The sequence below is a fragment of the Schistocerca serialis genome, chromosome 10 (assembly GCF_023864345.2).
Source record: "Schistocerca serialis cubense isolate TAMUIC-IGC-003099 chromosome 10, iqSchSeri2.2, whole genome shotgun sequence".
Classification (NCBI taxonomy): domain Eukaryota; kingdom Metazoa; phylum Arthropoda; class Insecta; order Orthoptera; family Acrididae; genus Schistocerca; species Schistocerca serialis.
In genome coordinates this window covers 206,510,954-206,533,316 of record NC_064647.1, presented here as the reverse complement: position 1 = coordinate 206,533,316, position 22,363 = coordinate 206,510,954, and the positions used below count along the sequence as shown (strand labels likewise).

At 45.4% G+C, this 22,363-nt stretch overlaps 1 protein-coding gene across 1 annotated transcript in view; it reads right to left on the bottom strand.

Moving 5' to 3' along the window:
- LOC126424694 (luciferin sulfotransferase-like) overlaps positions 1-15,142 on the bottom strand; it is a 79,916-nt gene extending 64,774 nt beyond the window's left edge. The window contains exon 1 of the mRNA XM_050087420.1: positions 14,941-15,142. Within this exon, the coding sequence (XP_049943377.1) occupies positions 14,941-15,142 (202 nt within the window). The remainder of the gene's footprint in view (positions 1-14,940) is intronic.
- Positions 15,143-22,363: the final 7,221 nt, after the last annotated feature.

Below are 22,363 nucleotides of genomic sequence, written 5' to 3'. Positions count from 1 at the left end.
AATAGCAGTGCGTAATCAGTATTGGCGCAGAGCTCGGCTGCTGCACACGCAGCTGCATTGGACGGCTCAAGGGATGCCGCATTGTTATAGGAGGAGAAGGCGCTCGGGCGCCATTGTTTACAAGTCACCTGACAATATAACAATCCGCTCACAGTCTCCCCTTCCTCTCCCTCAGACAGCGTCAGAAATTTCTAAAGGCGACTACAAAAAAAATGTTGCGAACAGTGGGACAAACGTATCAGTTGTAATGAAGAGGATTTTGAAGGGGACATTGTTGTTTTGCAAACAATTTGAAAATATATAGCTTTTAAAAGATAATTCCGTTTTTTTTTTTTTTGGGCGCCCCACGTACGCTATGTGGTCATAGGTTTCTGATATTTGCTGATTTCTGCCGACTGAGGACGTACGAGATGCAACAGTAGAGGAACCAAACAGAAAAGGCGTATGGGATATGTAATTTATTGCTCCTCCTCTTTTGTGCCTATCAATTTTCTATTGGTACGATCTGCTGTGTAAACGAAAAAAAGAATAACCCTTCCGCGTCTCAGTAATAATATTAAGTAGATGTCAGTCGTTTTTCGTATAGAAAGCTATACTCTGTTCATCCAAATTGATTTTTATATATTTTTTTTTTTAGAAAAAGTGTATCGGAACAGAATTCCAGACTACTTTTGATACACGTGTTGGCTATTTTTTCCACATGATCACCATCCAGTGCATGTGGTGAGACGTGACACAAGCTTGTTTATGCCCTCCTCGAAGAACTCGCACACCACCTTCTTCACCCGTTGCAGAACCTCCTTCTGCGCCTACTGGTACGTCGAAATTTTAATTTCATTCATATTTGCCTTGAGGCATGTGAAAACATGATACTCCGAAGACGCCAAAACAAGGGAATAGGCTGGCCGTTGTGGCCGAGCGGTTCTAGGCGCTTCAGTCTGGAACCGCGCGACCGCTATGGTCGCAGGTTCGAATCCTGCGTCGGGCATGGATATGTGTGATGTCCTTAGGTTAGTTAGGTTTAAGTAGTTCTAAGTTCTAGGGGACTGATGACCTCAGAAGTTAAGTCCCATAGTGCTCAGAGCCATTTGAACCATTTTTTAACAAGGGAATAAGCGGGGGGGGGGGGGGGGGGGAGTAGTGTGAGCAGGAGTGGTCCGGCAAAATCTCACAATTATCAAATCTCATTTAAAGAAGGAGGGAGCAATGAATATCTCACGTCAAGATATTTTAATTTCAGGAATATACATTATTATAACGGATAATGTTTTGTTTATGTAATTAATCCGGAGCATAGAAAATACTAAAGTGCCCAGCGGTGTTTATGACTTCTCTGAACTGAACCTTGGCAGATTTGAAGCAAGTGCCGCAAAAGTGTTGAATTTGATTTGGGGAGTTCTCTGCCACGTTGGTCGAAATCAATGAGTGTCACTAAGGCAGTCTGAGTGTTCTGCAAAGCATATAGAGCTGATGTTAATGTATTCAGTATGAATTTACATCAAAACTCTTACAATGTGTATGTTAAGCGGAATGTCGATAAGTTGAAACACACATCCGAGCTAAACGTTTGTGGAAGAAAGCTAAGCTGAAGTTTAACAACAAGAATTCTTGTACTGATCATGTTAAACAAGAGAGAGAAACGCTACATAATCATCCGCTTCAAAGCTAGGTACAAATAATGTTTTCTTTCATCTGCAAAGTAAGTAGACGTTCAATCATATTCAATGCATTTAATATACCAATAAAAGGTAAATTTTTCAGGATTTGCTCAAATACCATTTCCTCTGTTCGTCCATCCTAATATTACTTAGAGTTAGCGTGTTTAAAGTACAGTGTTAAAACGCTGTTTAATACACTTTATAAATTAAACTTGATTTTATTAAGGTGTTTCAATTAATGTTGAAAACAAATCTAAAAAATGTCTTTTTTACGTATTTTTACTCGACTCACGTAGTGCAAGCGAGTGTGGGGGGGGGGGGGGGGTGTCAATTTGAGCACATCTTACAAAATTTTACCAAGGGGGGACGAGGGGGTTCAAATTGTAAAGAAAACCCCTAACGTAATTAACGGACGTTCTGTAACTTACAGACGTACAGTGCAAGCCGCTTTCGTCAGCCCATTAAGGGATCATACGCATTGAGAAACCGCTCATTTCACGCTCACGCTCTCATTACACGACAGATATAACGTGAAAATATCTAAATATCTAAATACCTAAATTCTTTAACCACCAATACGATGTTTCCCGTTATTTTATCACAATAAATCGTACCAATAACGGTTCGTTCAAATGGCTCTGAGCACTATGGGACTCAACTGCTGAGGTCATAAGTCCCCTAGAACTTAGAACTACTTAAACCTAACTAACCTAAGGACAACACACACATCCATGCCCGAGGCAGGATTCGAACCTGCGACCGTAGCGGTCGCGCGGTTCCAGACTGAAGTGCCAGAACCACTCGGCCACCAGCGGCCGGCAATAACGGTTCGTCCTCTAGACATTCAAAGAGCTGGTGCTTAGAAACAGCGTACATTCCTAGCGTGTAACGTACTCTTATAACATAAAACTCAAGGAATATGTGCTTCATCAGAACATGACAAATACAGTATGGCGTCTTGCTTTCCGCTTGTGACAGAGGGAGCGTTCTTGCTTCCTACTGGTTCGATTTTATGTGGCACGTTGCCGAAATATCGCAGAATTTACTTTGTGTTTCAAGTGACGAAATAGCTTCTCCACTAGAAATGGCAGGAGGTGACGTCACACAACTCGTAGAGCACCACGTCCACGTTAACCAACTCGTCTCGCCTGCTGACACTATAACACTGCAGTCGCTGACGTAATGCAGAAACTGAGCAATTTACCTGACGTCCAAAACGCCATTATCATTGGTTTTGGGTCAATGGCGGAAGCATTTCCGAAATGAATAAGTCTGTAAACTGTTTGCATGCCACCATGGTTAGACTATATCGTTCATGGCAAAGTGATGCCATCCAAAGTTGGCGTCGAGGCAACTGCGATGCACCATGGGCCATTGTTGTGTCCATAGTTCTGCGTAGTCATCATGTACACAACTTTCCCACCAGAGCGCGCCCCACTAAGCACAACAGCACAGACGCAGCGCTCGTCCGTCTCCGCACTACGAGATGGCGCTGCCTTAGAGACGGACCAAATTCTGCTTCCGCCGATCCGCATATTAATATGTAACGCAGCCTATGAGATTGCTGCTGACGTAGAACCTTTTCTCCTCGCAGATCACACTCGCGCAGTGATACCTGAACGCGTGAGATGTTATAACGAGTGTACAGACCTCTGATTAGTCAGTCTGCATTTGTCTGCACCAGTCTGTACCAGTCTACATTAGTCTGTGGTCAAGTTTCAGTCTGCACCTAAGAAGGTTATCATATTCCTGTCCATAGCCATGAAGATAAATGTACAAACACTTTGTCAAGTATCAGAGATATGTGAAATTAAGATTAACATACCAAGACCAAAGGAACTACAGATTGTCAATTGTAAATAGCATCCAGAATCAAGTTACGTGATGTTTATGCTTGTTATTATTTTAATAAATGTGTGTCAAAATTAATCAAGTTCTGTTTAAAATTGGTCACCGTCAATCTGCTACTCTAAGCGTGCAAGTGGCATTTCTACCGTCTGACCTAACGGCAGAAGATAAACACGCCACGATAAGACCACGAGACATATTGCTGACACTCGCCTACTTCGTTAGAGCGACAAGTTAAGTAATCTGATGGTGTGTCTACCGAAGGTCTTACAGTACGCACACCACAGCTGTTGATGACACGGACGAACAACACCTGCAGAGACGTGTACGGACGAAAGGTCAAGTAAGTCTTGGGCAACTGACCGCCCAGATGAACCAAGGGAACACCAGCAGTGTCTCCTCAACGACCATTCAGCGAATGTTTGAAACCCATGCTGACTGAATGAGATTTTCACTCTGCAGCGGAGTGTGCGCTGATATGAAACTTCCTGGCAGATTAAAACTGTCTGCCCGACCGAGACTCGAACTCGGGTCCTTTGCCTTTCGCGGGCAAGTGCTCTACCATCTGAGCTACCGAAGCACGACTCACGCCCGGTACTCACAGCTTTACTTCTGCCAGTATCTCGTCTGCTACCTTCCAAACTTTACAGAAGCTCTCCTGCGAAACTTGCAGAACTAGCACTCCTGAAAGAAAGGATATAGCGGAGACATGGCTTAGCCACAGCCTGGGGGATGTTTCCTGAATGAGATTTTCACTCTGCAGCGCAGTGTGCGCTGATATGAAACTTCCTGGCAGATTAAAACTGTGTGCCCGACCGAGACTCGAACTCGGGACCTTTGCCTTTCGCAGGCAAGTGCTCTACCAACTGAGCTACCCAAGCACGACTCACGCCTCGTCCTGACAGCTTTACTTCTGCCAGTACCTCGTCTCCTACCCTCCAAACTTTACAGAAGCTCTCCTGCGAACCTTGCAGAACTAGTACTCCTGAAAGAAAGGATATTGAGGAGACGTGGCTTAGCCACAGCCTCGGGGATGTTTGTAGAATGAAATTTTCACTCTGCAGCGGAGTGTGCGCTGATATGAAACTTCCTGGCAGATTAAAACTGTGTGCCCGACCGAGACTCGAACTCGGGACCTTTGCCTTTCGCGGGCAAGTGCTCTACCATCTGAGCTACCGAAGCACGACTCACGCCCGGTCCTCACTGCTTTACTTCTGCCAGTATCTCGTCTCCTACCCTCCAAACTTTACAGAAGCTCTCCTGCGAATCTTGCAGAACTAACTCTTTCAGACCAACGGTAATGATCTTTTAGCAGGAGTGCCAGTTCTGCAAGGTTCGCAGTAGAGCTTCTGTAAAGTTTGGAAGATAGGAGACGAGGCAGTGGCGGAATTAAAGCTGTGGTGACGAGGCGTGAGTCGTGCTAGTTCTCCAAGGTTCGCAGGAGAGCTTCTGTAAAGTTGGAAGGTAGGAGACGAGATACTGGCAGAAGTAAAGCTGTGAGTACCGGGCGTGAGTCGTGCTTCGGTAGTTCAGATGGTAGAGCACTTGCCCGCGAATGACAAAAGTCCCAAGTTCGAGTCTCGTTCGGGCACACTGTTGTGTCTAGACAAGACAGCCTAGACACAATGAGAGGAAGCCGAAAGGCACGCGCTAAGTTAAAGCAGGATGGCGTAATGAATGCTATAAAGAAAAGTACGTAGCTTCTGGAATACTTAACTTTAATCCATCCTTTTGGTACATCTGGAGATTGTGGCGATACAAGTGAGACTCTGTAGATACATGCAATGTTACTAATGGCGCCTTGCTAGGTCGTAGCCATGGACTTAGCTGAAGGCTATTCTAACTATCTGCTCGGCAAAGGAGCGAGGCTTCCTCAGTGTGCATCGCTAGCTACGTCGTCCGTACAACTGGGGCGAGTGCTAGTCCGTATCTCGAGACCTGCCTTGTGGTGGCGCTCGGTCTGCGATCACACAGTGGCGACACGTGGGTCCGACATGTACTAATGGACCGCGGCCGATTTAAAGCTACCACCTAGCAATTGTGGTGTCTGGCGGTGACACCACACACACTGTTTTAATCTGCCAGGAAGTTTCATATCAGCGCACACTCCGCTGCAGAGTGAAAATCTCATTCTGGAAACCTCCCCCAGGCTGTGGCTAAGCCATGTCTCCGCAATATCCTTTCCTTCAGCAGTACTAGTTCTGCAAGGTTCGCAGGAGAGCTTCTGTAAAGTTTGGATGGTAGGAGACGAGATACTGGCAGAAGTAAAGCTGTGAGTACCGGGCGTGAGTCGTGCTTGGGTAGCTCAGATGGTAGAGCACTTGCCCGCGAAAGGCAAAGGTCCCGAGTTCGAGTCTCGATCGGGCACACAGTTTTAATCTGCCAGGAAGTTTCACCCATGCTGACTGCTGTCCATCGGCGAGAGGGGCTGGAATCTGCATGACGTATCGCAACTGTACGACCACTGCATGACAACAGGTGACCTTTTCAGATGAATCGAGTTCATGCTACATCAGACAAATGACCCTTGGCGTGTGCGGGGAGATACGTCTGAAAGCAATCACCCTGCAACAATAAGGGGTATGGTCCACGCCGCAGGAGGGAGCGGTATAGTGCGGAGGACTTTCTAGTAGCATTAGCTGGGTGATCTCGTCATTGTGAAAGGCACAATGGATGAACACTAGTGTGGTTCAAATGGCCCTGAGCACTATAGACGTAATTTCTAAGGTCATCATACCCCTAACTAATCTAAGGACATCACAAACGTCCATGCCCGAGGCAGGATTCGAACCTGCGACCGTAGCGGTCGCGTTTCCAGACTGTAGCGCCTAGAACCGCTCGGCGACCCCGGCCGGCAACATTAGTATACATCAATCCTTGGATACCATGTCCACCCCTACATGGTAGAAAATCCACAGAGATTCTGGTCGTATGTGAACTATGTCAGTGGCTAGAAACAATCAGTGCCTTCTCTCCGCGATAGCAATGGGGATACTGTCGAAGACAGTGCTGCCAAAGCAGAATTACTAAACACAGCCTTCCGAATCGCCTTCACAAAAGTAGACGAAGTAAATATTCCTGAATTCGAATCGAGAACAGCTGCCAAGATGAGTAACGTAAAAGTAAACATCCTCGGAGTAGTGAAGCAACTTAAATCACTTAATAAAAGGAATTCTTCTGGTCCAGACTGTATACCAGTTTGGTTCCTTTCGGAGTATGCTGATGCCTTAGCTCCATACTTAACAATCATATACAACCATTCGCTCGACGAAAGATCCGTACCCAAAGACTGGAAAGTTGCACAGGTCACACCAATATACAAGAAAGGTAGTAGGAGTAATCCACTAAATTACAGGCCCATATCGTTAACGTCGATATGGAGCAGGATTTTGGAACATATATTGTGTTCGAACATTATGAAATACCTCGAAGAAAACTGTCTATTGACACACAGTCAACATGGGTTTAGAAAACATCGTTCTTGTGAAACATAACTAGTTCTTTATTCACATGAAGTGTTGAGTGCTATTGACAAGGAATTTCAGATCGATTCCGTGTTTGTAGATTTCCGGAAGGCTGTTGACACTGTACCACACAAGCGGCTCGTAGTGAAATTGCGTGCTTATGAAACATCGTCTCAGTTATGTGACTGGATTTGTGATTTCTCCGTCCACTGTGGTCGAGCGGTTCAAGGCGCTTCAGTCCGGAACCGCGGTGCTGCTACGGTCGCAGGTTCGAATCCTACCTCGGGCATAGATTTGTGTGATGGCCTTAGTTAGGTTTAAGTAGTTTTAAGTCTAGGTGACTGATGAACTCAGATGTTAAGTCCCATAGTGGTCAGAGCCATTAGAACCATTGTGATTTCCTGTCAGAGTGGTCACAGATCGTAGTAATTGACACAAAGTCATCGAGTAAAACAGAAGTGATTTCCGGCGTTCCTCAAGGTAGTGTCTTAGGTCCTTTGCTGTCCCTTACGTACATAATCGATTTGGGAGACAATCTGAACAGCCGTCTTAGGTTATTTGCAGATGACACTGTTGTTTATCGACTAATAAAGTCATCAGAAGATCGAAACAAATTGCAAAACGATTTAGAAAACATATGTGAATGGTGCGAAAAGTGGCAGTTGACCCTAAATAACGAAAAGTGTGAGGTCATCCACATGACTGCTAAAAGGAATTTGTTGTTGTTGTTGTTGTGGTCTTCAGTCCTGAGACTGGTTTGATGCAGCTCTCCATGCTACTCTATCCTGTGCAAGCTTCTTCATCTCCCAGTACCTACTGCAACCTACATCCTTCTGAATCTGCTTAGTGTATTCATCTCTTGGTCTCCCCCTATGATTTTTACCCTCCACGCTGCCCTCCAATACTAAATTGGTGATCCCTTGATGCCTCAGAACATGTCCTACCAACCAATCCCTTCTTGTTACACGATATATAAGTCTAATCCAAAAGCAGTAAATTCAACTAAATACCTAGATATTACAATTACGAACAACGTAAATTGGAAGGAACACATAGAAAATGTTGTGGGGAATGCTAACCAAAGACTGCGTTTTATTGGCAGGACACTTAGTAGATGTAACAGATCTATCTATTAAGGAGACTGCCTACACTACGCTTGTCCGTCCTCTTTTAGAGTACTGCTGCGCGGTGTGGGTTCCTTACCAGACATGACTAACGGAGTACATCGAAAAAGTTGAAAGAAACGCTGCACGTTTTGTATTATCGCTAAATATGGGAGAGAGTGTCACAGAAATGATACAGGATTTGGGCTGGACATAGTTAAAAGAAAGGCGTTTTTCGTTGCGACGGAATCTTCTCACGAAATTCCAATCACCAACTTTCTCCTCCGAGTCCGAAAATATTTTGTTGACACCGACCTACATAGGAAGGAACGACCACCACGATAAAATAAGAGAAATCAGAGCTCGTACGGAAAGGTATACGTGTTCATTCTTTCCGCCCGCTATACGAGATTGGAAGAATAGAGAATTGTGAAGGTGGTTCGATGAACCCTCTGCCAGGCACTTAAATGTGATTTGCAGAGTATCCATGTAGATGTAGATGTACATGCAGTTGGCTTTTCCTCGGCAAGATGTCGTCTACCAGCAGGACAATGCAACGTGCCACATAGCTTGCAGTGTGCACAAGCGGTACTAACAAGGGAACCTCCTCATCGCACCCCCCTCAGATTTAGTTATAAGTTGGCATAGTGGATAGGCTTTGAAAAACTGAACACAGATCAATCGAGAAAACAGGAAGAAATTGTCTGGAACTATGAAAAAAATAAGCAAAATATAGAAACTGAGTACTCCATGTACAACATAGGCAACATCAAGGAGAGCACAGACTTAGGAGCGCCGTGGTCCCGTGGTTAGCACGTGCAGCTGTGGGACGAGAGGTCCTCGGTTCAAGTCTTCCCTCGAGTGAAAAGTTTTTTTTTCTTTATTTTCGCAAAGTTATTACCTGCCCGTTTGTTCATTGACGTCTCTCTTCACTGTAATAAGTTTAGTGTCTATGTTTTGCGACCACACCCCAAAACCGTGCGATTAGAAGACGAAAGGACGTGCATCTCCAATGGGAATCGAAAACATTTCATCGCAAGGTCATAGGTCAACCGATTCCTCAACAAGAAAACACGTCTGATACATTCTATTCGACACTGGCTACGCCATGTGCGTCACATGACAGGAATATGTTGTCGACCCACCTAACTTGTACACTTGGCGAATGGGTAAAAAGATTCTTCTACCTTGCCCGATACTACGGCGCAGTTTACCTCGCATCCTACGGACGAACGGACAGATAATAATTGTCTAAAAATAAAAAATTAATCTTTTCACTCGAAGGAAGACTAGAGGCATCAGGGGATTACAAATTTACCATTGGAGGGCAGCGTGGAGGGTAAAAATCGTAGAGGGAGACCAAGAGATGAATACACTAAGCAGATTCAGAAGGATGTAGGTTGCAGTAGGTACTGGGAGATGAAGAAGCTTGCACAGGATAGAGTAGCATTGAGAGCTGCATCAAACCAATCTCAGGACTGAAGACCACAACAACAACAACAACGAAGACTAGAACCAAGGACCTCTCACTCCGCAGCTGCTCACGCTAACCACGGGACCATGGCGCTCCTGAGCTCGTACTATCCTTGATGTTGCCTATGATACGCATGGACTACTCAGTTTCTATATTTTGCTTATTTTTTTCATAGTTCCACACAACTTCTTCCTGTTTTCTCGATTGATCTGTGTTCAGTTTTTCAAGGCCTATCCACTGTGCCAACTTATAACTAAATCTGAGGGGGGTTTGATGGGGAGGTTCCCTTGTAAGAACAGTAGGATGAGTTACCTTACTCCCCTGAGTCCTGCCTCGGGCATGGATGTGTGTGATGTCCTCAGGTTAGTTAGGTTTAAGTAGTTCTAAGTTCTATGGGACTGATGACTACAAATGTTAAGTCCCGTAGTGCTCAGAGCCATTTGAATGTGACCATGTTCACTCAGGCACTGCAAGTGAGTGAGCAGATCTACGCAGAGCTGGACCGAGGCTGGAGTCGACAGACGCGGATTCGACTCCCAGATCGTCTGACTGAGAACTCTGCCAAAATGCGGAATCTAGGGGCACTGTTTCTCCCACTTAAAGCCACCCAGACAATCCCGCAGGTCTCTTGAAGGCGCCTGCCAATCGCCGTTTAGTTAGGTCCCCTCTACTGCTCCTAAGGTGGGGATGTTAATGCGGTTGCACTAACTAAGTCCTTATTTGGTATCGACATTGTTCAGCTGAAAGCTAAACGTAACTGCTCTGCCAAATAAAGCTTGCAACATTATTGTTATACCTCATTTAGCCCCGCCCCTCGGGTTCCCCGTAGTAGGGACTGCTAGGTCAACAGTTTTTGGCATTTTCGCTCTCTTTCTAACCCTTGTGAGCCTACTGACGTTGCTGTTCTCAGGGCTGGTATTAAGCTGGCTTTATACGCTCATACGTGCCTGTCGGTTACAAAGTTCTACAGTGGCAACCTACCGCAGCGTCTAGAAGACATATGAAGTTACATGTTAATTCCTTGAAGAGTAACTATAGTTCAATTCTTTTATCTTGGCGGTTCGCGTATGCCCGCCCAGACGCGGGAGATTGCTGCGTTGCCAGTTGTACGCGCCAAGAGAAGCAGCGCCATAGTATAGTTTGCAAACTTAAGTTTAGGGGGGGAACGCGCAGTTTATGAAGTAAAGCCACCACTGCCGCATTAACCCTTTCGCTGCTATAGAGACGTGCTCCCCGCATTCCTTGCTGTGCGCGATTTTGCCATCACTGCACTGCTCGCCTGTGCAGACACTTGGTGTTTTGACTGCTTTGACACACTTTATCATTCGATTTCACAAAAACTATTTGGCCCAAAAGTTTGATTTTTACACATCTTCTTCACTGATACCTTCCCCCATAAATGACTTAATTTTGTTTCGATATTCAACGCAGTTATTGTGCAGCATTAGATGTAGTAAACCTTTGCACGAAATTTTGAAGAGTTTGCATAGGTAAAAGCCCATAGCGTATACTTTCCGTATGGTCGATTTTGGTTGCCACCAGAAATTTCAAAAAATTACATTCAAACGAATAAAATTCATGAAGTAAGACACTTCGATTTTGTTTTTAAATAAAGAAAATATTAAGCACCGATCAAGGGTTTTTTTTTCATTTTGTTCATTGTTGATCGTCACATGACATCCGGCCAAGTTCGCATGCTGATCCTTCCACTCAGTTTTTTTTATTACAGAGGCCAACCAGCTCTCTGACTGAACACGCTGAGCTACCATGCCGGCTACGGTTTGTACTCAGAACCTTTCGCTTCGCTTTAACCATTACGCTAACGCAGCTCGTCGTTCAATATATCTCCCAGAGGACTTTAAAATAGCACGCAAAACACCGACAAACACTGTTGGTATGATTATGAATGACTCACGTTTCGTCGAAGTACAATAGGAAATAAACAATTACCGCTGTTCTTTATTGCGAAAAAGCGGTTAGTGAGAATGATACAAACACCTTTCCTTGCTATCGCCTGAATTAGGAGGCTTATTGTTTGTTTGGTTTAATTAATTAATAGAATATGAAGTAATTGGTATAAAGAATGCTTTTTCAAAAAAATGGTTCAAATGGCTCTGAGCACTATGGGGCTTAACATCTGTGGTCATCAGTCCCCTAGAACTTAGAACTACTTAAACCTAACTAACTTAAGGACATCACACACATCCATGCCCGAGGCAGGATTCGAACCTGCGACCGTAGCAGTCGCGCGGTTCCGGATTGAGCGCCTTAACCGCGAGACCAACGCGGCTGGCAATGCTTTTTCCAAACTTTCTATAAAAGAAATTCTGCTATCAAGACATTGCTTTTGTTCTATTACTTTATTTATGACTGAACGTTTCTAAAACTGAAAACACTCGTCCGTGCTCTGCGCTGCAGTCATGCTCTGGCAACGTCGTTCTCTGTTCATTGGCTGACTGTGTTTAGTGACGTCAGATGCGCAGAACGAACCTTAACTCGACCGCCGTCATAAATGACACACGCTTTAGAGGCCGGGGCCGCGTCTAAGGGCGTCTGCATTTTCGCAAGGCTCTCCCTTTACTGTTTACTTCATGTAACAATATCTCTCCTAGTTTCGTCTGCCCTCAGCATCGTCTCTGTTTCCGCGCCTTAGGACGCCTGTCCTCCTTTCCCACAGCTTCAAGATTACAGTAGCAAGCAATAATCAATATATTACAGCGCGGTGGGTACTCGACTAAGAGACCGGGCACAGCTGGCCACAGTACTAGAGTCAGTATGACTCCACACTCCCCCCGGTACCTTCTAGAACTTCACTGACTCTCTTCTTGCACATCTCACAGAGGCCCACACTGCGAAACGTGGCTTGTAATCTTTCCTCTTATCTATGTAATTATGTAGTTATGTAGTTCTCAATTCGTTCGAGCAATCAATCATTCATAATAGGAGACACAATCATAACTTAGTCACTCAAAATGATTCAGAAATTTTACTTGTTAGAATGAAATCAGGCAATGATTCCTCTTCTCTGCAGGCTCGTGCTTTGCGGCAGTCTGCTAATCTGTGCAAATAAAATGCCTCGTATTTTTGGGAGTGTTGTATAATCAGTCGGGAAACCTCAGATCAAGCGGATATTTGGCTTTGATGACGTTTAACCTTCCGAAGAAGTTATGGAGCTCTTGGATTATTAAATGCAGGTTCGTATCCAGTCTTTCGGAAATTCCCTTCTGATTAACAACTACGCAATATATCGATGAATATCATTAATTCTCAAATGTCAAATACACACCTTTTGTATGAAGGAGCAATATATATACAAGGTGTTACAAAAAGGTACGGCCAAACTTTCAGGAAACATTCCTCACACACAAATAAAGAAAATATGTTATGTGGACATGTGTCCGGAAACGGTTAATTTCCATGCTAGAGCTCATTTTAGTTTCGTCAGTATGTACTGTACTTCCTCGATTCACCGCCAGTTGGCCCAATTGAAGGAAGGTAATGTTGACTTCGGTGCTTGTGTTGACATGCGACTCATTGCGCTACAGTACTAGCATCAAGCACATCAGTACGTAGGATCAACAGGTTAGTGTTCATCACGAACGTGGTTTTGCAGTCAGTGCAATGTTTACAAATGCGGAGTTTGCAGATGCCCATTTGATGTATGGATTAGCACGGGGCAATAGCCGTGACGCGGTACGTTTGTATCGAGACAGATCTCCAGAACGAAGGTGTCCCGACAGGAAGACGTTCGAAGCAATTGATCGGCGTCTTAGGGAGCACGGAACATTCCAGCCTATGACTCACGACTAGGGAAGACCTAGAACGACGAGGACACCTGCAATGGACGAGGCAATTCTTCGTGCAGTTGACGATAACCCTAATGTCAGCGTCAGAGAAGTTGCTGCTGTACAAAGTAACGCTGACCACGTCACTGTATGGAGAGTGCTACGGGAGAACCAGTTGTTTCCGTACCATGTACAGCGTGTGCAGTGACTATCAGCAGCTGATTGGCCTCCACGGGTATACTTCTGCGAATGGTTCATCCAACAATGTGTCAATCTTCATTTCAGTGCAAATGTTCTCTTTACGGATGAGGATTCATTCCAACGTGATCAAATTGTAAATTTTCACAATCAACATGTGTGGGCTGACGAGAATCCGCACGCAATTGTGCAATCACGTCATCAACACAGATTTTCTGTGAACGTTTGGGCAGGCATTGTTGGTGATGTCTTGATTGGGCCCCATGTTCTTCCACCTACGCTCAATGGAGCACGTTCTCATGATTTCATATGGGATACTCTACCTGTGCTGCTAGAACATGTGTCTTTACAAGTACGACACCACATGTGGTTCCTGCACATTTCAGTCGAAGTGTTCGTACGCTTCTCAACAACAGATTCGGTGACCGATGGATTGGTAGAGGCGGACCAATTGCATGGCCACCACGCTCTCCTGACCTCAACCCACTTGACTTTCATTTATGGGGGCATTTGAAAGCTCTTGTCTACGCAACCCCGGTACCAAATGTAGAGACTCTTCGTGTTCGTACTGTGGACGGCTGTGATACAATACGCCATTCTCCAGGACTGCATCAGCGCATCAGGGATTCCATGGGACGGAGGGTGGATGCATGTATCCTCGCTAACGGAGAACGTTTTGAACATTTCCTGTAACAAAGTGTTTGAAGTCACGCTGGTACATTCTGTTGCTGTGTGTTTCCATTCCATGATTAATGTGATTTGAAGAAAAGTAATAAAATGAGCTCTAACATGGAAAGTAAGCGTTTCCGGACACATGTCCACATAACATATTTTCTTTCTTTGTGTGTGAGGAATGTTTCCTGAAAGTTTGGCCGTACCTTTTTGTAACACCCTGTATATTTCCCTTTTAATCGTAAAATTTCGTTTCAGTTATCTTTTGTCATAAATCTCAATATTCTGATTACAATTCTTCAAACAATGCTCAGGCTAATCGGCACGAAGATAATCTCGGAAGCTTTTTTTTTTCTAAGAACCACCAGAGAGAGTACTACAAAGAACAATTATGCGCTCATGGTATAGCTATTGTATGAAACTACTTTGCGCATGGATTGTGCGAGTATGAGGATAGAAAATTAGTAAATGTCATTCAAGGGTAGAATTGTATCAGAATAATTCATCGAATATAAAGAGATATTACAGGTTATTCAGGCATTTGACAGGTGGTCACCGTATCTGAGTGTACAGTGTACAAAGTGGTCTGTGGGTGGGCTGGTGTGGCACTGTGAAACAGCCTGCAGTTGCTCCTTGTGAAGTAGTTGGGTAGAGAGAGAGTGAGGACTCACCTTTCCTCTCTTCATGTCACCGACAAAGTACAGCAGGGCTGAAGAGAGCAGTGCTGTCGGCACTCACCGCACTTGGGCAGCGTGACGATCCAAACGTCTTCCGGCCGGACCTCCAGGTCGAGGATCCTCCGGGCGTCTCGCATGTACCTGGCCGGCATCACGCAGCCCGGGGGACGGACGCGAACGTGATCGTCCCTCAGCGGCCCGCGTACACACGAGACGAACTTCACCGCCAGCGGCGAACGCAGCTTCTCCGCCCTCAGGGACATTTTATACCCTCACCTGTAACATTGAGAGCGCGGGGTTGATCTGAGATTCTGTCATTCTGCGCAACGGATTAATCTGAGATGTACCCTTTACCCTGTGGCTCCTGCAAGATGCAATTTTAAAGAAAACTCCTCATGTTATTAATAGACGTTCTCTAACTTGAGACATATAGAGCAAGCCGCTTTCGTCAGCCCATTGAGGGATCTTGCGTATTGAGAAACCGCTCATTTCACGCTCACTGACTGCGAATTGGTGGTAAAAACCTATGCAGTCATGTCCAATCTGTAAGAAAACAGTCGAAACGCAATACGAGGTGCATTCAAGTTCTAAGGCCTCCGATATTTTTTCTCCGGACTGGAAAGAGATAGAAACATGCGCATTGTTTTAAAATGAGGCCGCATTCATTGTCAATACGTCCCAGAGATGGCAGCACTGTACGGAAGATGGAATTTTACCGCCAGCGGCGAGAATGATAACTGTTTTAAATACTTAAAATGGCGACGTTTTCCTTACTTGCACAGCGTGCAATCATTCGTTTTCTGAATTTGCGTGGTGTGAAACCAATTGAAATTCATCGACAGTTGAAGGAGACATGTGGTGACGGAGTTATGGATGTGTCGAAAATGCGTTCGTGGGTGCGACAGTTTAATGAAGGCAGAACATCGTGTGACAACAAACCGAAACAACTTCGGGCTCGCACAAGCCGGTCTGATGACATGATCGAGAAAGTGGAGAGAATTGTTTTGGGGGATCGTCGAATGACTGTTGAACAGATCGCCTCCAGATTTGGTATTTCTGTAGGTTCTGTGCACACAATCCTGCATGACGACCTGAAAATGCGAAAAGTGTCATCCAGGTGGGTGCCACGAATGCTGACGGACGACCACATGGCTCCCCGTGTGGCATGTTGCCAAGCAATGTTGACGCGCAACGACAGCATGAATGGGACTTTCTTTTCGTCGGTAATGACAATGGATGAGATGTAGATGCCATTTTTCAATCCAGAAACAAAGCGCCAGTCACCTCAGTGAAAGCACACAGATTCACCGCCACCAAATAAATTTCGGGTAACCGCCAGTGCTGAAAAAATGATGGTGTCCATGTTCTGGGACAGCGAGGGCGTAATCCTTACCCATTGCGTTCCAAAGGGCACTACGGTAACAGGTGCATCCTACGAAAATGTTTTGAAGAACAAATTCCTTGCTGCACGGCAACAAAAACGTCCGGGAAGGGCTGCCCGTGTGCTGTTTCACCAAGACAACGCACCCGCACATCGAGCTAACGTTACGCATCAGTTTCTTCGTGATAACAACTTTGAAGTGATTCCTCATGCTCCCTACTCACCTGACCTGGCTCCTAGTGACTTTTGGCTTTTTGCAACAATGAAAGACACTCTCCGTGGCCGCACATTCACCAGCCGTTCTGCTATTGCCTCAGCGATTTTCCAGTGGTCAAAACAGACTCCTAAAGAAGCCTTCGCCGCTGCCATGGAATCATGGCGTCAGCGTTGTGAAAAATGTGTACGTCTGCAGGGCGATTACGTCGAGAAGTAACGCCAGTTTCATCGATTTCGGGTGAGTAGTTAATTAGAAAAAAAATCGGAGGCCTTAGAACTTGAATGCACCTCGTATATAGCGCCCTTAAAACGCCAAGCAAGGCAGAGTTCGAAAGTTCAAAAGCGCGAGCAGCCTAAGATGATCAACAACCTACAGCAACTCCTGTGTAAGTCAGCATTGTCTTCTGTCAAGTTTGTACAGAAAGGAAGTCTTACAAAGTTTGCGTCTACATACCTCTCGCTAGGGTAATTGGTTTCCACTGTACATATGTTTACACATACCAATGTACACTTGTCAGAAAACAACACCTAGAACGACTAGAGACAGGACGTTGATATTCACAGTTTGTACAGAAAGGAAGTCTTACAAAGTTTGCGTCTACATACCTCTCGCTAGGGTAATTGGTTTCCACTGTACATATGTTTACACATACTAATGTACACTTGTCAGAAAACAACACCTAGAACGACTAGAGACAGGACGTTCATATTCACAGGACATGTACATTAGTATGTTCTGCAGAAATAATTAGCATTTGAATCATGTCGGGCCGCGGTATCAAGGTCAACATCGACATCGCTGCATAACATCACCTACCAGTAAAATGTGCCTGCGGCTATCGTTGTCGTTATAAACGGACGGTAATGAATCCGCGTGATTTGAGAAGACGTGCAGGGTGCCTCGCAGTTGTATGCGCGAACTGTACCGTAAAATCAGTGAGTATAAAAGAGGGCGCATTATTGGCCTGTGATGGATCCATCCAGGAAATTGCTGCTCGTGTGGGACGAAGAGTTTTGGCAGTGCAACGGGCGTGTGCAGAATGGATCACGGAAGGCCATCGGACACGATGCGATGGGTCACAGCACACCACCTCGACCACCACACCAACCCCCACCCCCCACGAGAAGATCGACACCTAATCCGAATAGCAATGCAGGACAGATCTGGGTCCTCCATGGCTCTGGTGCAATAGGAAATTAGTGCAACACATCATACACTATCAACGGTGATATCCGCCGCTGTTTCTCACGGCATGGCTTACGTGCTCCGCCTACCATTGACGAATGTGCAGAAAAATGCTAGACGATAATGGTATGTGGAAGGACGTCACTGGGGACAGGAATGGCATCAGACAGTGTTTACGGACGAATCGAGGTTCTGTTTGTTTGAAAATGATGACCGTATTTTGGTTCGCCACAGACAGAGTGAGCGGAATCACAGTGACTGCGTTAGCACAAGACGTCAGCGCCAGCTCAAGGTCTTATGGTGTGGGTACAACCGCAAATCATAGTTGGTGCGAGTCCGGCGCACTGTGACCAGTGTGACCTACGCGAGTGACGTCCTGCGACCCGCAGCCATACCCTTTCGGCACAATGCCCCAGATGCCATTTTTCAGCAAGACAATGCACGACCGCATGTTGCTGCATGAACACGTGCCTTCTTTGTGTCACAGGATGTCATCCTTTTGCCCTGCCACGCAAGATAACCAGTGTGGTGTGTGGGGTTGATCTGCTATTCTGTTATTCTGCGCAACAGATTAATCTCAGATGTACCCTTTACCCTGTGGCTCCTGCAAGATGCACTTTCCACCCCCCACTACTATAGAAGTCAGACAGACGCTCCTAACGTTCTAAAGAGAAATGCCTGAAAAACTTTCAGCAATAAATATCTTCTGGAGTTGTCTGCTGTAAGGAAATGACACAAAATTTCTTATGTAACCAGTGGGATACTTGGGTACTGGAGTAGTGCTAGTTAGTGTAAGAAAACCATGAAACTATCGAAAGTTATTATTTATTTTGCAAAAATTCTGAGAAATCACAATGGCACTTTTAGATATGAATTGAACAAGTTACATCCTGGTTCTTTTCGGAATGTGAAGTTACCTCTCAAGGATAGGATTCGCTAATGAAATTTCTATACAAAGTTTAAGATGGTTGTTGACTTGGCAGAATGGCTGAGAGGCACGCCTACTCAGCTTGAATAATTATCCGTTAGAATGTTGCTAGGTACGGTTGAGGCTGTCGCGTGTGAAATGCAGTGAAGTGTACCGTTGTGGAGGAAATATGGGGCTCGCAATAGCTGTAGCGCACAATACCGTAAGCTGCGATGACTGCTGTCTGCGCCGCTCGCTGCTGACAAATAAGATAACTCTCGTTCTATCTGGATTGACCTTCGCCAATCAAACTCTCTCTACGCCTTGATGAAGTCAAGGATTCCTATTCGCCCCTAGTCTAACTATTGGCGTGGTACACCGGTCAGATAACCAGTCCACCGCAATGCCACTCAAAAATTAGCTTGCAGGCGTTTAACTATAACTCTGTCTGTTTACACCGCACAATAAGCGTGTCATGCAACACAGTGAACAACGTTTAATCGCATGGACTCAATATAGAGTTGCACTTCGATTCAGTCTCGACAGAGGTGCTCTCCCAGTGAAGTACTGAGGAGAGACTTGTTCCTCGCTCCAAGAGTGACAACGGGTCGGCCCCTCTCCATGCCAGACGTGAAGGGGTACATCTTTCGGAATCTTCCATTACTCCTCCTGCTCAAGGCGTCAGAAATATCGTCTGCTAATCAGCATTGCTCTTCTAAAACGGGAGAAAGACGTTTCGTTTAAGGCGACCAATCCAGAAATCTGTAGTATCGGCGTTTGGCGTTTGCTGTCTCCCTGTGAATATCTCTGAAACCGTGGGCGATGTGTAAAGAATGTGTAGGCTGACCACTCCCACACAATGTCGCACAATCTGCTTTTAAGCCAAACACGAGGTCGTTCCTCCTTTCCCTCGGGCGAACGCTGTCCGCTCCACGGGCGGCCAACGACCGACATAGATGGATTGGGACTGGCCTCCTGGCATGCGGTTGCCTCTTTCCAACTATAAGCTCCTGTGACAGTCGCGTCTGGAATGTATGTGTGTACGCCAGCTTCGAGTATTTCAACGATGGTGCGCACTTGCGATTTATTAGTTATTTGCATATAGTTTACATGAATTCATACAACATTGACTTTATCTTATCGAGTTTGGGTTCGAATGAAGCGTCTTGATGTGCGGCATATGATTGTGAGGGTGGAATATGTAAGCAATGAAGGTCAGGAGACAACATGAAATGTACGCGATACTGATTCCCATCAGCTGTCTAATTCTTGTTGTACCCTTGCATCTGAACACTGGTTTCATCCAGCTCTTCACGTTATAATACCCAGCCTCTTAAACCTGCGTAACTAGGATGAGGAGATATTCAGACAAATGTACTTTGCGTATAACCAATAGATTTGATGGACTGTCAAAGTTTTTGTGAAGAGGAGCCTCTGGTAGCTGTAGGCGTAGGAAATGTGCAGCAGTCCTCAGCAGCTAGGGAGCCTATGTCAGCTGCAAATTCTCACAGAAAGAAAGAGGTTCTGCTGATAGGTAGATCGTATGACAGAAGTGTTGGCTAGCAGTTGCAGGAAGTGGTGCTGAGTGAGTGACAGGTCACCAGCATTGTGAAGCCTGGTGCAGATTTCGCTCAGGTGACTTAACATAGGGGATATACACTACTGGCCATTAAAATTGCTACAACAAGAAGAAATGCAGATGATAAACGGGTATTCATTGGACAAATATATTATACTAGAACTGCAATGTGATTACATTTTCACGCAATTTGGGTGTATAGGTCCTGAGAAATCGGTACCCAGAACAACCACCTCTGCCCGTAATAACGGCCTTGATACGCCTGGGCATTGAGTCAAACAGAGCTTGGATGGCGTCTACAGGTACAGCTGCCCATGCAGCTTCAACACGGTACCACAGTTCATCAAGAGTAGTGACTGGCGTATTGTGAGGAGACAGTTGCTCGGCCACCATTGACCAGACGTTTTCAATTGGTGAGAGATCTGGAGAATGTTCTGGCCAGGGCAGCAGTCGAACATTTTCTGTATCCAGAAAGGCCCATACAGGACCTGCAATGCTGCTGTAAACGTCGTCGAACTGTTCGTGCAGATGGTTGTTGTCTTGCAAACGTCCTCACCTGTTGACTCAGGGATCGAGACGTGGCTGCACGATCCGTTACAGCCATGCGGATAAGATGCCTGTCATCTCGACTGCTAGTGATACGAGGCCGTTGGGATCCAGCACGGCGTTCCGCATTACCCTTCTGAATCCACCGATTCCGTAGTCTGCGAACAGTCATTGGATGTCGACCAACGCGAGCAGCAATGTCGCGATACGATAAACCGCATCGCGATAGGCTACAGTCCGACCTTTATCGAACGTGATGGTACGCATTTCTCCTCCTTACACGAGGCATCACAACAACGTTTCACCAGGCAACGCCGGTCAACTGTGCTGAAGTACTGCTGGAGGGATCTCACACCACGAATCCTGCATGGCTGTGTATGAGAAATCGGTTGGAAACTTTTCTCATGCAGCACCTTGTAGGTGACGCCACCGGCGCCAATCTTGTGTGAATGCTCTGAAAAGCTAACCATTTGCATATCACAGGATCTTCTTCCTGTCAGTTAAATTTCGCGTCTGTAGCACGTCATATTCGTGGTGTAGCAATTTTAATGGCCAGTAGTGTAAAAACTGCATCGCTAGAAGTACTCAGGGACATATCGAAAAGTGCTTATGAGAAGTGCTTCGAGCATTGGAAGAAGCGTGGAACAAGTGTATTGTATCTGAGGGGGATTACTTTGAAGGGGACAACACGGATATTGATGAATAAATAAATATTTTTTCATAAAAATATGAAGTCACCTTACTTTTTGAACACACCTCGTAGATGTGGAACTGCTAGAGAAGGAACTAATTCTCTGTAAGTAGCTCATATTAATGTAAATGAATTGCACGGACTAGGGCGGGCTACACAGACAGAGAGCTTCGTGATTCTGCAAGAAATCTGCGTTTCTACTTACGGTGCTGCTGTATTTGTTGTAGATGTCTGTTGTACCGCACCAGCACTTGAAGTGTAATCGAGCCAGCCTCACACAGCACTGGCCTTGCCTTCTCCTCGCTTGAATGGAATTCCTGATAACTCTGGCAAACAATGGCACGTGTATGCGAACTTTACGACTCTCCTACGCCGTTTCGTGTAAACAGGTGGTTGTGATAAAAGAGATTGTTGCATGAATGGTCGAAATACGTTCACGGTGCTACATTTATCCTGATTCCGCAAGACAGTACACAGTGATTTTGTACTTTATTTATGCAATTTCAGCATTTCTGGGCAGCCACAAAATTTTGAATATATGAGGAATCGAACTGAGTATAAACTCTTTTCCTTTGCACCAGCAGAAAACGACCCTTGGAGTGATTTCCGGCAGGTTATTAACTTTTTGGTTAACTTTTGGGCCTTTTCTGAACTTTATTTTGACTTTCTCGTGGAAATCTTCCTTAGACATGTGTTCACTAAAGTTAATCTCATATACACTGAAGAGCCAAAGAAACTGGTGCACCTGCCCTATATCGTGTAGGGCCCCTGCGAGCACGCAGAAGTGTCGAAACACGACGTGGTACGAACTCGAATAATGTCTGAAGTAGTGCTGGAGGGAACTCACACCATGAATCCTGCACGGCTGTCCATAAATCTGTAAGAGTACAAGGGGGTGGATCTGAACAGCATGTTGCAGGCCATCTCAGACATGCTCAATAGCATAATGAAATTTTCACTCTACAGCGCTGATATGAA